This window comes from Corvus moneduloides, chromosome 14 (assembly GCF_009650955.1).
Source record: "Corvus moneduloides isolate bCorMon1 chromosome 14, bCorMon1.pri, whole genome shotgun sequence".
NCBI lineage: Eukaryota > Metazoa > Chordata > Aves > Passeriformes > Corvidae > Corvus > Corvus moneduloides.
Genome location: NC_045489.1, coordinates 17,213,654 through 17,228,644, shown reverse-complemented (window position 1 = coordinate 17,228,644; position 14,991 = coordinate 17,213,654). Strand labels below are relative to the sequence as shown.

At 49.8% G+C, this 14,991-nt stretch overlaps 1 protein-coding gene across 2 annotated transcripts in view; it reads left to right on the top strand.

The window, feature by feature from the left end:
- The window catches only part of LOC116451026 (gamma-aminobutyric acid receptor subunit gamma-4), a 36,310-nt gene that overhangs the window by 9,670 nt on the left and 11,649 nt on the right, over positions 1-14,991 (top strand). For both annotated transcript variants that reach the window (XM_032124127.1, XM_032124126.1), the window contains exons 4-5: positions 13,965-14,185; positions 14,585-14,667. In XM_032124127.1, the coding sequence (XP_031980018.1) occupies positions 13,965-14,185; positions 14,585-14,667 (304 nt within the window). The remainder of the gene's footprint in view (positions 1-13,964; positions 14,186-14,584; positions 14,668-14,991) is intronic.

Here is a 14,991-nt window from a genome sequence, read left to right as displayed (position 1 = left end):
ACACCATCAGGGGAAGGATGCACTGGGCCATGAGCCCCTCCAGAGCTCTGGCTGCCGCTGAGTGCCGGCCAGCAGCCCCTGGAGCCAAATGAGTTACCACCCATAGTGCTGCAGCTTTCCAAGCTGTCTCGTGGAGCTGGATGCCCAGTCAGATTCCCACTAACACAGTGTTGAGGTGTCCTTGGCTTATCAGAAGCTCAGCCTGGTGCAAAGACCCACCTTGGTTCTCCAGGCATGTTTGTGGGAAGAGGTGCCAGGGAGGGCTGCAGCAGCGTGGAGCAAGGGGGAGGCTTTGGGTTCAAATTTGTCACTGACTGGTTGTTTGCTGGAGGGATTTGCTCCTGGTTTTGTTTTGTAATGGCTTTATTGCTATAGATTACAGCTTTAACTGGTGTCAAGGGCACCTAGAGCTCTGGATCACCTTCCTTTAGGCATGCTTAACTCTCAGGAAATGATGCTGTAGAAGTAAAGCAGGTGCCAGCTATTGGGGCTGAGTGTCTTTCAGTCCTGAGGATGTCCCTGAAGTGTCCATGAGGGACAGCATGGCTGAGAGGGGGAAAAGTGCTTCTATTCTGAGCTTGGGGATGGAGCAAGTCTTGCCCAGAGCTTCTCAGATTCCTCCCAGAGGACAGAGCTGAATGTCCTTTTCTTCCTTTCTTACACAAAACCAAGTGTGAAGCTCGAGGAGCCAAAGCCTGAGAGCATGGTCCAGACACTGCGGTAGCCTCCTGGCAAAGGTGAATGGAGATGTTTCAGTCATCCAGGGACCTGCCTTGGTTACCTGCTTCAGGTGTCTGGGATCAGAGGCACTGCAGTAAGGGCTGGTTTAGATGCTGAAGACTCCTGCATTTGCTGTGTGTGAGGAGATGCCCTTGTGTGCCAAATTTTGTAGCAAAACAGGATGACAGCTCTTCTGCTGGAGCTGTACACCACCTCAATCTCATTACTTAATGATAATAAAGATGGAAAGAGCAAAATTGGCCTCCATCATTCACCAGGGGCCAGATTCTGCTGTCTCGGAACTGCCTGTGATTTCCAGCAGGATTTCTAAGCTCCTATATCAGTTGTTACAGCAAATTGTTTTCTTATCTCTGCGTGTGAGTGGGGGGGCTGGAACCTGAAGAGGGTGATATGTCCAAATACAAGTGTTGACTACTCATCCCCCCCTTCCCTCTCTAGGAAGGAGATGTTGCACACTATTAAATTCATAATGCTCTGCTTGGCTACATTAGTTACCATGCAACACACTCGCGAAATTGAGGGTGAAGAACGTATTTTCCCACATCTGGAGTACTGCAGAAAACACTTAATAGATTTGCATGTATGGTGCATTTGTGAAAACACCGGGAAAAAAAAAAACGGGGAGGGAGGGAAGAGGGAAATGTTTATTCGTTATCAGCTGATGAATAATTAATTTACAAACATTGTCTTGTTAAATATAAATTAAATCCTCATTTGACACACTTTATAATTTAGAAGTATAAGCCCAGCATGAATGAAGAGAACTCCCCACTGACTTCTTTCATGTTAATCCCGAGGAGGCAAGCAGGGAGGCTTGGCTTTCAAAGTTAAAGCCGACAAGGGGTGATGGTTAGGAACGGGGCTGATGTGCCACAGAGAGCTTGGGGACCTCGAGCACTTCATCTGTGCTCGTGGGGAGATGGCAGAGCGGGGCAGGGAGGCAGTGGGTGTCTTGCAGAGCCCTCTGCCAAGGATCGCTCGGAGCTGCGGGTGGCTGAGCTGCAGGATGGTGGCACTTGGGAGTGAAACCCCCGCCGGTGCCGCCTCATCAGAGAGCGCAGCGAGGCAGCAGCTGCTTGCGAGCGGCTGAGCCACCCCAGCAGCAGGGGCAGAGACCCCCGAGAGGGGAGCAGGGCTCTGCGGGAGCCATCCAAGGGTGGCTCTGCTCAGCCACCCTTGCGGAGAGCCCCGAGGCGGCTGAGGCTGGGGAAGCGGAGCCGCATCCCGGGCGGTGGCGGCTGCGCTGCGCTGGGAGCAGCTCGTGCGGCAGCCCTGGGTTACAGCCCCGCTGTCCCGCTGCAAGGCTTGGGTTAATTCCTTCGTTCCCTCCTGATAGACGGGGAAACCAAGACCGGGAATAATTGTCTGGCTCTGAGGAACACTTAAGTCTTGATTATACTTAGCTTTGGCTGCTTTGGAATAAGTAGGAAGGAAATGAATTGAAAATGGCACGCTGTTTAAAATGCTTGACTATGTTCCTCTGGAGCACAAGATAAGCCTATAGGTAAAGGAAATTTGCTACCTCCCCCTTCCTTTCCTGATAATAATAGACTCCAGCGGTTGCACAGCACTTCTCAACTGAAAGAACTTAAAAATCCTTCACAAATCATCTGTCTGGGAGGCAATAGCCCAGATGCACCCACTTTAGGGTGGATTGCAATGCCTAAAGCACACTGCAGTGCTCTGCCAAGGATTCGACACTCTCCTTGGCCTGCCTGGTGTGCAGCGAGAGTTGGTCATCAGCATAAACTCAGCGAGGTTCTGCAGGACACCCTCCTGTAATGGGCTAGGTTGGGTTTTGGTCCCCGAGAACGATGTATATCACAGAAATTTAGAGTGTTGGGAAATGGGTATTGCTCACTAACGGCCCCAGTGCTTTTTCTGGCTGTTATTTTCCGTGCCTGAGTGATGGCTCGGTGCTGCCGGAGCGGGTGCCGCATTCATCACATCTTCACAAATACTCATGTGCTTGGAGAGTGCTCACATCTCCTGATTCCGTGATGTTCAGGAGCGGTCACTGTCCCTCACGCTGGTGTTCACACAGCAGTGAGGTCAGGTACAGGAAGGGCAGCAGCTCTCCTTACAGAAAGTTTGTCCTTCCTTATGAAAACCACCCCCTCGAGGCCACTGAGGAATGACACCAATCACGTGGGACTTGTGGGACAAACCATGGGCTGCAGCAAAAGGTCTAATGAAATAAATAATTTGCTCCCATCCTAAACATATCCCAAGAGCTTCCAGAAGTGTCAAAGTTTGCTTCCAAAACGGAAAAGAGCTGATATATTCACTATGAATAATTCAGCCAGCTCCTTTTATTATCCAGAACATACACTAATCCCCTCCAGATATTTTCTGTGTGATATCCATGTTGGTATTTTATTTACAGGCTGTGCAGAAAACTCAAGGAGTCTGTTATCAGGGAAGACGAGTGAAAAGCTGCAGGTTTGCATCTGAAATTTGGAGCTAAATAAAATATGAAAATTTGGACAGTGGCCTCCTGGGGGCAGGGAAAGTGCTTTTCCTCAGAGACATTTCTGGAGAGCAAAGCCCTAAAGTTAATTAACATCTGCGCTCGCAGCCTGGTGCTAAATGGGGAATGTGGCTGTACTTAAAGATTTCCTAAACTGCAGCATCAGTCCTGGCACACAGGTGCCTCCCGCAGCCCACAGCTCGGGCAGCCTCTGGCCCTCGGGCAACACGGGATAAATCAACATCCATAATGAAGTCAGCGGCTCTTGTAAATTCTTTCACGGATCCCATTTCCGCCCTTCTGCTGGCAGGAATGACTCAATCTCTCATTCATTTTGTGCCAGCCTTTGGAGAAAACTCGCATTTCTTCAGCTGGGCTGAATGCAGACGGGATTTGTTCGCCCTGAACCTTTGCAGGCAGCCTGGGATGGATGCTTCCAGTAGGTGCTTCCCTAGGAGCTGCTGTGCTTGCTGTACCTGACCCGAGAGCATTAATTCCTCACCCTTACCCACAGAAAACCTTTCCTACAGTCTGGGGTCACAGCAGCTGCACCTGGTCCCCCTTTCCAGAGCCAGCAACAGGGCTTCCTGCTTGTTGAAGGGCCACAGTGACACTTTTCCAGTGACCAGGGGAGCCTCCTTACTGGGGTCTGGCCCAGGCTGGAGGGATGTCTCTGCCCTGGCCACCCTGGCTGCTGGCTCTCAGTTTGGCAGGGCATTAAAAGAAGCTTTGCTGTGATCCAGAGGCTGCATTGCTGGGTGGTGGAGATGCAAAGCACGGCTGGTTCCACCACAATCACCTAAAGGAGCTGCCCTGAAGAGCCCCAGCGTGTGCTCATGGACAGGCCAGGAGGCCTGTGTGTGATCCAGGTACTGCTCTGTGCTCTGACCCTCATTAAATCGATTCCTCCAAGTCAAAGGGAGAGCACTGCTGTGTCAGATTTGAAAGATATAGAGACTCTGAGCTGTTCCAATAGTTGTCACTCGGTGGGCTGAATTATTTTTAAGGCAGAGTTGATTTATCTGGACTGAAGGCTTTAGATGTCACTGCAGGAGAGGATGGGAAATTTCAGGTTTCTGACAACCAAGTCAAAGAGCTGGTCAGAGGCCAGGGTTTGAGGCCAAGGTTTCTGGTGTAGGGCAAACAGCAGCATCACAGGGGAGGTAGGCTCATTCTCCCCTCCCACTTGGGACAAATAGCCAGAATTCTTCAGCATTTCCGAGGAGAAATGGGTTCAGGGACAATCAAAACATTTACATTTAGTTTCATCAGATTGTTTTGATTTGCTCTTCATATGGTGATAAATTCTGTCCTGTGTAAGTAAAGCAAGAAAATGAGTATTTGAAAATAAACGTCAAAATGAAGTGCATCAACAAGATAAGGGTAAAACGAAATATTTTGTTAGCTTACTGAAGAAAAAGAAGTTTTTGAATGAAATTATAAGGTTGAAGTAATTCATTTTAGGGTTTGACAATTTTAATTTATTTTGAGCAAAACTTCACTTTTTTTCCCCGGTAGAAATCAGTTCTATTTATTTCCTGCATTCCCAGATGAAGCCATCCTACCATTTCCCTTAAAAGGCTGTTGTGAAATCTGCCTGCTATAAATGTGCTACAAAATGGAGACCATTTCTCAGAATTCAGTGGTTGTGGGTGACCACAATCGATATGCTTCAAGGGCCTCTTCATGCCTCGGTGCTAAAGGCAGAATATTCAGATTACTGCATCCCATCTCCGTGCACAGGAAGGATTTAATTGCCCATGGTACAAATTGGATGAGAGCAGCCAGCAGGAACCCTCCTGTGGCTTTTGCTTCTCCTCACATCTCCTCCAAGCCTCCATGCACTGCCTTGGTGCCTCTGTGGCTCCAGCTTGGTGTCCTTTGTAGGAGATACGGTCTTATGGTCAGTGAGTGGGCAGGCGGACACTGCAGCCATTTCACACCAGCGCTGCTGACCACACCACCAACTCCCAGTTCCCAGTTCCCAGCTTTTCAAAGCCCCAGAGGCATCATGCTGGCTGCTTGGGGCACTGTGGGTGGGGGAAGAAGGGGGCATGATAGCTGGGCACCCTGGCATAAGCTTTGTGTGTCCATCTCTGTGTCCGGAGCACTTGGAGGTGAGGATTTGTGTGCTTGTTCCCTGCCCTGCAGCTGGCCAGGAATGGCTCCAACCATCTGATCAGCCTTTCTCAACAGGGGAATTGCAGGTGGTGGCAGTGGCTCCCCCCAGGCAGATGCACGTGGGAGGTGTGAACCAAAACACTCGGGAGCGTGGGCGGGAGAACACCTTGTCTCCATGTGGCTGGGGAACAGGGGAGGTCAGAGCAGGGATCCTCCAAATGTTGGGAGCTTTGTTTCTGACAGTTCCCCTCAATCAGCTTCTCTCTCCCTCCAGCTCTGCCACCTGTGATGCCTCCCACACCAGACTGTGGCCCTTAGTCTGTCATTCTCCTCCACAGACACCCAAAGCCACCTTAGTAGTGTAATGAAGACAAGGAGAGGAAGCAGAGCAGCAGGGTAGAGGAGTGGGAAAAACTTGAGGGGGTTAGGTTAGTTGTTCCTCTGGCCACAGGGGTGAAGTTAAGGTGATAACTGGCTGATCTTCTCTTCATTTAGCTCTTGAAAAGAAAAGCTGAAGGCAGAGACACCTGTAACATTCAAGACAAACCATTTCCTTCCATGATCTGGCGTGTCCAGGGCTTGCAGCCTTAGTTTGTCATATGAAACTGCACCTTGTGAGAAGGCACAATGGACCCTGGTTCCTCTCTCTGGATCAGCAACAGGAGGGATGAAAATACCTCGGCATTGTTGCTCTCTCAAAAACCCAAAGCCAAGTCCAAGTGCTGGAATTTGGTAAGGAGCAGTTAAAGATGTGCTGTCCAGCTCCCGGGAACTTTGGACTAAGCTGAAGAGCCAAAATTGTTTGGTTTCTTTCAGTGTATGATTCTGGGATCTACAAGCTCTGCTAGTGTATTTCTTACCCCACTGTGTAGAAAACAGAGCCTATATCTTCTTCACCACTTCCCAAAGATGTTCTAAAGTCATCGAGGGGAGCTGGGGAAGGTTGAGGCAGCATCTTCAGTAGGCAGAGACTGTACAAAACAGTCGGGAGCTGGAAAAAAAAGACTGGGAATATCGATCCCTTGCTTTGAGGAGAGTCCTTTGCACCCACCAGGTGCCATGGGAAGTGAGCAGCCCACAGGAGCAGAGCTCAGCAGGTCCTGCTTGCCCTGGGGCTGGTGACCTGCCTGCCAAATGACCTCCACACTTGGCCTGAAGTGTGGATGTCTGCCTGGAGAGGAGAATCACCCGGCCTGGTAACCCTTCTGCAGCTGCACTCCCGCTGCTTTGCCCTCCCAGTACCCAACAGGGGAGGTAGAGAGCAATTGTTCTTTTTCTGTAACCTGATTAGCTTCTCCCAGCTGCTTTCCACAGCCTGGTGCTCCCTTGAAATCTCATTAGGGCTGGGCTGTGATTGTGGGGTGGCTTGAAAAGAGGAACCGTGAAAGGAAAAACAAAATGAGGCAGGGAGAAGGAATATCAAGGAACTGGCAGGGCAGGAAGAGAGAGGTGGTAAGCACAGCAAGGGGGCATGAGAGACAGCATGAAACAGATTTCCTTGAAAGAGTTGGTGAAGCAGACTGTTCCCATCTCCTTCTTCACCCGGGGCCAGGAGAGAACAGGGTCAGGAGTGAGGATCTCTGCAGAGGGCACAAACTGCTCCCCTTTTGTGAAACCAGAAGTTTCTCAGATGATTTGAATGTCCTTTTTATGATAATTAGAAAGGGATTTTTATACAGATGGTTTTTCTCCTGGCCAGTGCAGGCATTTCCATACAATGGGTGGCATCCCAGGGACTTCAGTGCTTCCTCAGACCCACTTCTGGGCTCTGCTGGCTCCTCCACCCTCTCAACGTGCTGCCAACAAAGGTGGTTTGACAGAGCTCAGTGCTTGTTGGTAGTGAGTGGTTCTCATGGAGCAGGGCTGCAGCAGCTGCTTCCCCAGGCCTGGGCAGTACTGGACTGCCCATCCCAGGGTTTCATTTTAGTCACACTGGGTGGCACGGGAATGGGAAATGCAATTAAAGAGATTTCAGCTTCTCATCTGAATCTTGTCCAGCCATTCTGGAGGAGCGATCCCAGGGAGTTAATCATACGCAGTGAGAAGGTCTGTCTTCCAGCCCTTCCAAAGGAAATTTCCTTTTGTCTCCTCAAATACCCCATGAGCCAGAAGGACAAACGAACAAGAGCACCTGCCTGAAGTGTTAAATCTTCTCCTCCAGTTATCCTGTATGCTTCTGTCCTCACCTCTTCTCTTTCCCCACCTTTCTTCTTCCTGCACAAAGTTCCTTCAATCCCAAACATTGTAGGGAGCAGTTAAGCATTTAGCAGCGAGGTGTGACATGAAACCAAGGCTTTGGACAAACGTGGCTTTGCTCTGCCCAGGTATTTTCCAGAGATTGTGGTAACTGGGCTGCACCTTTGCATCAGAAGGTGCTTCCATGACTTTACATCCAGAGCATGTCCTGCCCTGAGAGTGGAGGAAAAAAAATCAAGCTAAAAGGATGCGGCTCCTTCCCTGAGGTACTTTGCATAATGCTTCAGTGAAGTGTTCAGTACCTTTCTCTTTAATCAGTTCTGCCCCACCTGCATAGAGCATCCTGTGTCCACAGCTCTCCCTTTCAGTAACAGCCTCGTCAGGGACAGCGCAGACAGACTTGTGCTCCGGCAAAGCAGAGTCTGGCTGATGTCATGTCTCGCCTCAAGGACTTTTGCTGGTCCTCTGGGTAATGGTTGTTAACAGCTGCTAAAATACACACGTGTAGGTCTTGTGCCCCTCGGGCTCGCAGGGAGAGGCTCCCTGTGCCAGACCGTGTTGCTATAGAAAGAGGAATGGGCACCCTGGGGCTGCATGGGAGGAGATAACATCACTGCAGGGCAGGAAGTGATGGTACAAGGGAACATCTTGGAAGAAAGGGTTTGGGGAGAAAGAAACAGTCTGGGGTGGTTGGCTGTCAGGAGTGTAAAAGCTGCCTTTTAGGTGTCCCCACTTGCACATCCACGGCAGCAGGAACGAGCAGAGGTGTGGAGGAACAGGCAGGTAGGGATCTCAGAAGCCAGCAGCGTTTTGAAAGTCCTGTCCAGCTCCTATCTGCCGGCTCCAGGGGTGAGCAAGCCGTGGCTGGGGGAGTTTGCAATCAATAGAGCAGCATTTATAGCATGACTTGTTTGACAGCTCCTGGCACGAGCACAGGACATGGAGATGGTTTTTAATAGCATGTTTGTATTATAAAAAGAACAGTTTCAGCTGAGATTCCCTGGACAGAGGCGAAAGGCATTCAGACAAGGACAGCGCTGCCGGTGCTGCTGCAGAAGTGAAACAGATGGGAAGTTCAGTGTGTCACCTTGAAAACACAGATAATCACAGCTCTGCCCCTGCTGCCCTTGAGAGCTCCCCTAGTCACTCCAGCATCATGTCCAGAAATCTCTCTAGGGTCTGATTTGGAGGGAGGAGGACCTTGGAAACGGAATTAAACTTATATTCGCGTTCTTTTGGTCTTTGTGTTGGAGAGACAGAACTCACCCAGAGCAGGGACATGGAGGTGGCCACAAATGAGGTGTCCCACACCACTAATGGGAGAGCTGGGAGAAGCCTGACACTGCCCAGGCAGCCCCCGAAGTGGTCAGTGCCAGACACAGCCCGTGTGTGTTGTTGGTACCTGTCCCCTCTGCTGGCTGCCTTCGGAGAGAGCTGGCACATGTCATGCTTAGAAGCACATTCCTGCGCACCAGCTGTGGGGACAAGGAGCTGTGCATTCAGATGTCAAGATTAGTCTAAAACACAGTTATTTTATTGAGGTTTATTCAGTCTTGAAGGTATCTCCAGGCTTTTCACTATTGCCGAGTGTGTTCCTTGGGACGTGGGGACAGATGCGGGGTGCAACGCAGGATCTGTCTGAGAGGTTTGCAGGCTGGGAGGGTGAGTGGGGTGTCATGGAGAGGAAAATGCTCACCTGGGCAGGGCTGTGAGAGTGTGGACATGCTGAGCACAGCTGTGTCTGAAGGGAGGACCCTGTTTTGCCAAGGAGGGAGACTGAAGGAGAGGCTTCCTGCCTTGCCTTGACCTGCACAGAGTGTCCCACCAGCCCTTGAAAGAAAAACACCTCATTCCTCGGTCTCTTTCAAGAAAGAACTTCTGAGAATTTCCTGAATTGCAGCATCCCTAAGAGTTTGCCTGTGATGTTTGCTTTGCTTGGCTGCGGGATTGACAGCATGGACACATCATATTCACGTCAGACCACCTGAAATGCTGTCCCTGCTTGCCAGGAAAGCAGCCTGCTTTATTGGACTGCAGTGAGGGATTTGCTCGGAGGTGAAGAGGGAAGGGAGCTCTATGAGTAAAAACAAATATCAGAACAATAAAAGCTAGAAAGTGACTGTCTAGGATATTAATCTCTCAGCCACACTGTTATTTAGGATTTTTCACAGCATATTCTGAGCTGGAAGAGACTAAACTATCTCTCCAGCAGAGGAAAATTGAGGAACGTGTTTTCAGGTCTCTGAGCCCTCTGTTCAGAGGTTTTCTTGTAGCTGTTGAATACAAGTGGTTGCAAAACCCACATTTAAATCTTTCATTTCATCCTAATTTAGGAGGCCATCTAAGACATGTTCCTCTCATGGCTCTGCTCCTCTCTTTGGCATTTGGCAGAAAGCTGAGCTCTTAACTCAGAGAAAGAAGCTTGTAGATGGAACAGAGGAACCATGGGGACCCAGCCCCTCTGGATCCCACTAATTGCATCCTTGAGAGGGGTCAGCTGGACTGAACACACCATTTATAACCACTTGAAAAGGCTGTTTTGGCAAGGCCCAGCTGTGTTTATTTGGTGTCTAAGGTAACCTGAAAACACGCACTGTTCATTTCAAGTCATGTCATGAAAACCCTGTGAGTTTAGTCTGAAAGCCAGTAGCCCTAACTCGTATCTGCTGGGAAGCCAGGGTGGAACTTGGTCCAGAGCAGAGTTCCTAGAGCCAGATCTGACTGGAAATATGGACTGATTGCCCATCTGTGAGGGCAGAGCAGCAGAGATAACCCAAGGAGCAGGCCTCAGGGTAGCACACAAGGTCAGCTCCCAGCTCTCCTGTGCTGGGGACAGGCTGATTTCTGAACAAGTCTCTTTTCTTTTGGATTGAAAACGTTTGGGTTTTTCTCAGAAATTACTTTTCACGCAGCAAACTCGTAGCTTTTGAAAAATGAAAGAATTTGAGAGTGCAGTAAAATCTTGTTGTTATTTTTTTCTTCCTATGTGAAATACCCCTGCCAGCCCCCCATCCTTTTATTTCTCACAAATGCTCTTTTACTGAGCACCACTCTTTCCACTAAATGCTTTCAGGTTACGCCGTTCTGTGTTTCCACCAGCATCTGTGCTGCCCACATGAGGAAAACCAGGGCTGATCAGGGATGTGCTGCAGTGCCTGGTGATGACAGTGACCCAGGGCCAGGAGGGACAGGCTGAAAGGCTGGGTTGGACATGAGCACGCTCAGCCAGCAGAGGCAACGCTGCAGGGCATCCCTCAGCATGGGATAAACTCACGTGACAGTGTTTCGGGTAGGCAGCCCTCAGGGTTTGCCTCATGGGGAGTTTGATTTATCATTTTGTGACTGAAATTCGATGTCATATTGCATGCATGCCAACATGTGTGTGCTACCCCACGTGTGATCCAAATGGTGTGGCCAAACTGTTAAAGCAATTCCTCCTTACTGCGTTAGCTCCTTCTGTTAAAAACACTAAAAATGCCTGTGCTTTCACAGAGAAGTTAACAACCTCCATGTGCTGCACAGCAGATGGTACAGTAATGGTGGAGGCGTATTTTACAATAACCCTTTTCCAAATGGGGAAATCGAGGCACTGAGAAGTCTCTTTCTGACGGCTGAGAACGAGTCAGGGACAGAGAAAAACTACAGGGGTGCAGGAGATCAAGAAACAGTGCCCTGAGTTTTAGGGGCTGAGCTCATCCTGCCAAACTTCAGCTACTCAGTTTTGATCAGGGGACTCTTCCAAGGTCAGGAAGAGCAAGAGGTATTTCCAGAAGACAACCTGGACTGCTTCATATTGAGATCTCCCTCCAGAAGTCCCTACCCTTTCTAAGGAAACCCATGGTCAATCACCTCCTGGTTTAATCACCTTGGCACATGCCCCCAGCTAAGTGGGATTTGAATAATGCCCAGGGAAGGGTCTGAGCTCTGTCCCAGTGCAGAACCCCAGCCATACAAGGTTCCTCAGCATCAGAGTGGGGATTCTTGATGGGAGTAGGAGCTGAAATCTTCAGGAGCTGTTGTGGTTTAGCCCCACTCAGCAGCTCAGCCAGGCACAGCTGCTCACTCACTCAGCAGGGTGGGGGAGGAAATTGGAAGGGTAAAAGTCCTCCCAAAGGCCAGAGCACTTTTGTATAAATCTTGCCTCAGGTAATTCTGAAAGAAAATACATTTGTAAATGCCAAAATTTCCCAACGGGCTCCCTACAGAGAGGCAAGGGAGCCAGCTCAGCTACTAAGGTCTGCCTCGTGAATAGTTGTGCTAATAATAGCCACCGAAATTAGATCAAACCACGGGACAGTGACAATAACAGCTCGGATTTTTTCTGAAGAGCTGAATGACTCGTGCACCACACCTTTTGCACAGGCTGGCTATGAATGGCACAAGAGGAGCTCTTTAAAGCTGATCCCTCCTGAAAATCTGGGCTTGACAACAAGTGCTAAGCCTGTGGGACAGCTGACCCTCCACTCTTCCAAAGCATTAGCATTGATTATCCCAGACTTGAGTGTTGAACTTTACAGCAGGACATAACTGAGCAGCCAGCCCAGAAGTGAGATGTCACCAGTGACTCCAGTTGGGAGTTAAACACTCATATTGGCATCTAATGTGAATTTATCACTGCGGTTTTGGTTGCTTTCTCCTACAGCAGAGATATTGCTTAGGAGGAGCTATGTAAACTCACATGAACTCAAACGGGGTGTGCAGTGATGGGGGAGAATATGTCAAATATTGTGCTATTTTGGCCCCAACACTGTGCCAATGCTGCTTTTATTTCACAGTTTCACAGCCTGATCCATGTCTCCATCACCACATACTCTATATCCAAGCAGTACCCAGTGAGATCCAGAACATTCGGGTGCTGGGATGGGCCCTCCCAACCCCCTGGGTTTGGGCAGTGGCCACGCCTGTGCACTTGGCTGTGAGGGCTGCTGCTGTCCCAGCTCCATTAGGACCCTGTCCCTGTCACCTTTGCTCATCCCCGTGTCTGACCAGGGTGAAGCATCAGCCCGGAGAGTGACTCGGCCGCCTGATGCCAAAAGCTCTTCCCTCATGATCTCATTCCTATGCAAGGGGCGTGCTGGGGACCCATCACTCCTCACCGTGGGCTGCCAGGGGAGCAAGGGCGAGGAAGATGGAGTGGGCCCTGTGCTCTGCCCTGCTCTGCCCACCCCCAGCAGGACACGCTGTCCGAGGGAGGGCACCGGGAGCTGCAGCTATTTTAGCAGCACGGCTGGAGGAGCCGGCTCTGAACCAGCAGCGAGGGCAGCGTGGGGAGGATGTGCTGCAGTCATAAAAATTCCACCGAGATAAATCGATAGAGGGAGGAGGAGAATGGGAGGGAGGGATGGCAAAGTCAGACTTTCTTCATCTCTGCACACAAAAGAGAGGGAGACAATGGGGGTCGTGCTGGTTCAACAGGACTGAAAGGGACCAAAGGTCACGTCAGGAGCTATTGGGAGCAGGGGACTGAGTGTAGTATGGACTGGTGGAACTGGATTTGGGGTCTGGTTCAGACAGCTGCTGAGTGCCAGACTTGTTCCTGCATGGCATTAATTAGCATCTTCTCAGGGAGGCTGAAAAAGAGTTTAAGGAGCAAATTGACTTGCAGCAGCGAGCAGCAGAGTGGTGGGCTAATGGCGTGGGCTACTGCCAGTCCAATCCAGGCAGGAGCTGCCTCCCAGAACTGCCAGTTATCTGTGAGCTAGGACACACTCTCTCACCAAAACTGAAGGTCCTTATTATGGTGGAAAAATCTCTTTTCTGCTGGCAAAAGACTCAGGATTTTTAACTGGTTGCACCCAGAGCTGGGACCATGCAGCCCCAGCTTTCTTTTCTAATCTCCAGCAAGAGATATCTGCCCAAGGACCCAGAGTGCTCTTGGTTTTCATATGAACCATTTGCAGTGTAAGTGCTGTAGCAGGGGGTGGATTCTCACTAGATTTATGCACAGCACTATTATTGCTCTATGTACAAATTAGGTGTGTGGAACAGGGCTGGGCTGTATCCAAATAAAAACCAGAAAGAGCTGTCTGCCTGCCTTCTCTGCTAAGCTGGTGAGCAGCTTTCCCTGCCTATGACTGAAAGGTACAGCTGAACTTAGGGCTGGATTCAGCCAACATCCACCCTGCCCCTTCATGCCTGTGCTTAAAAGAGTATTGAGTTGTCTGCCAAGAGGAAGCCCAAGGTCTTGTTTGTATGGTCCTGGTTTTCCAGGCTCAGCCCACCAGTGAACACAGAGTCTTTGGCTCCTTCTGAGTGTGCCATGGATGTCCTGGCCACGAGCTAAAAGTGAGCCTGGAAAGGCATCACTGGCCACCAACACCTGCTCCCAGGCTGAGAAAATAAACATTCTGGCTGTGACTGCCTGCAGACCAGAGGAGCAGGCTCTGCTTGGCCTGAATCCTTCTCAGAACATCCCATTCTTCCTTGTCTTTCCCAGGAATACACCATTGACATCTTCTTTGCTCAGACGTGGTACGACCGGCGCCTGCGGTTCAACAGCACCTTGAAGGCGCTCACGCTGAACACCAACATGGTGAGCCGCATCTGGATCCCTGACACCTTCTTTAGGAACTCCAAACGGGCTGACTCCCACTGGATAACCACTCCCAATCAGCTGCTCCGCATCTGGAATGACGGAAAGGTGCTCTACACTCTCAGGTACATCCAGCAGGCTTTTAGCTCTGCTGAGGGGAGGGAACAAGGAGACGGACAAGTGGTTTCCTAAACTAAAATCCTTTAGAATGTTCTCTTGCTCAGCCCAGCTTTTTTATTCTGTCAATAAACATTTAGCTTTTTGTTCCCATAACTTGTCACTTCCATAAACGAATCCGAAAATTTGACTAAACAGAAGGGCTTTTTGAAGGTGAAACTTAGATGTTTTTTCCTCACCTTGAAAAATATCCAAACATATATTTTTGGTTTGGAATGTTCCAGCAAACAGACTGATCTTCAGCAAATTAGTTCTCAAGGAAGTGAGAATGCCTCTGTCACATTTAGGTGTTGGAATCAAACCATCTTCACCAGCTCAAAATCTCTTTCTCTCTCTTCCTGTCTCAGGCTGACAATCGAGGCTGAATGTCTGCTCCAGCTGCAGAATTTCCCAATGGACACTCACTCCTGCCCTTTGGTTTTTTCCAGTTGTGAGTATACATGTTTTTATGATAGCTTTAGAAGGCAAGCAGAGAAACCTCAGTGGAGCAATACTTTTCTGGGGAAACCATGCTCCCTTTTAGGTACATTTTTTCACCTGATTTCTATGGCACCCTTCCTGAGCCATTACCCTTCATGGCCTGAAGCATTCTCCCACTCCTGGGCTAGCAGAGGTCATCAGGGACAGATTCACAGCATCTCTGAGTTTCCCCTTAATTTGGATGGATGGTTGGAGGAGATTGCTTCACCGACCTTCCGGTCACTCCAGACAGAACATGGATATATTCTGGTGGACAAATAGCACCCGTCCTGCC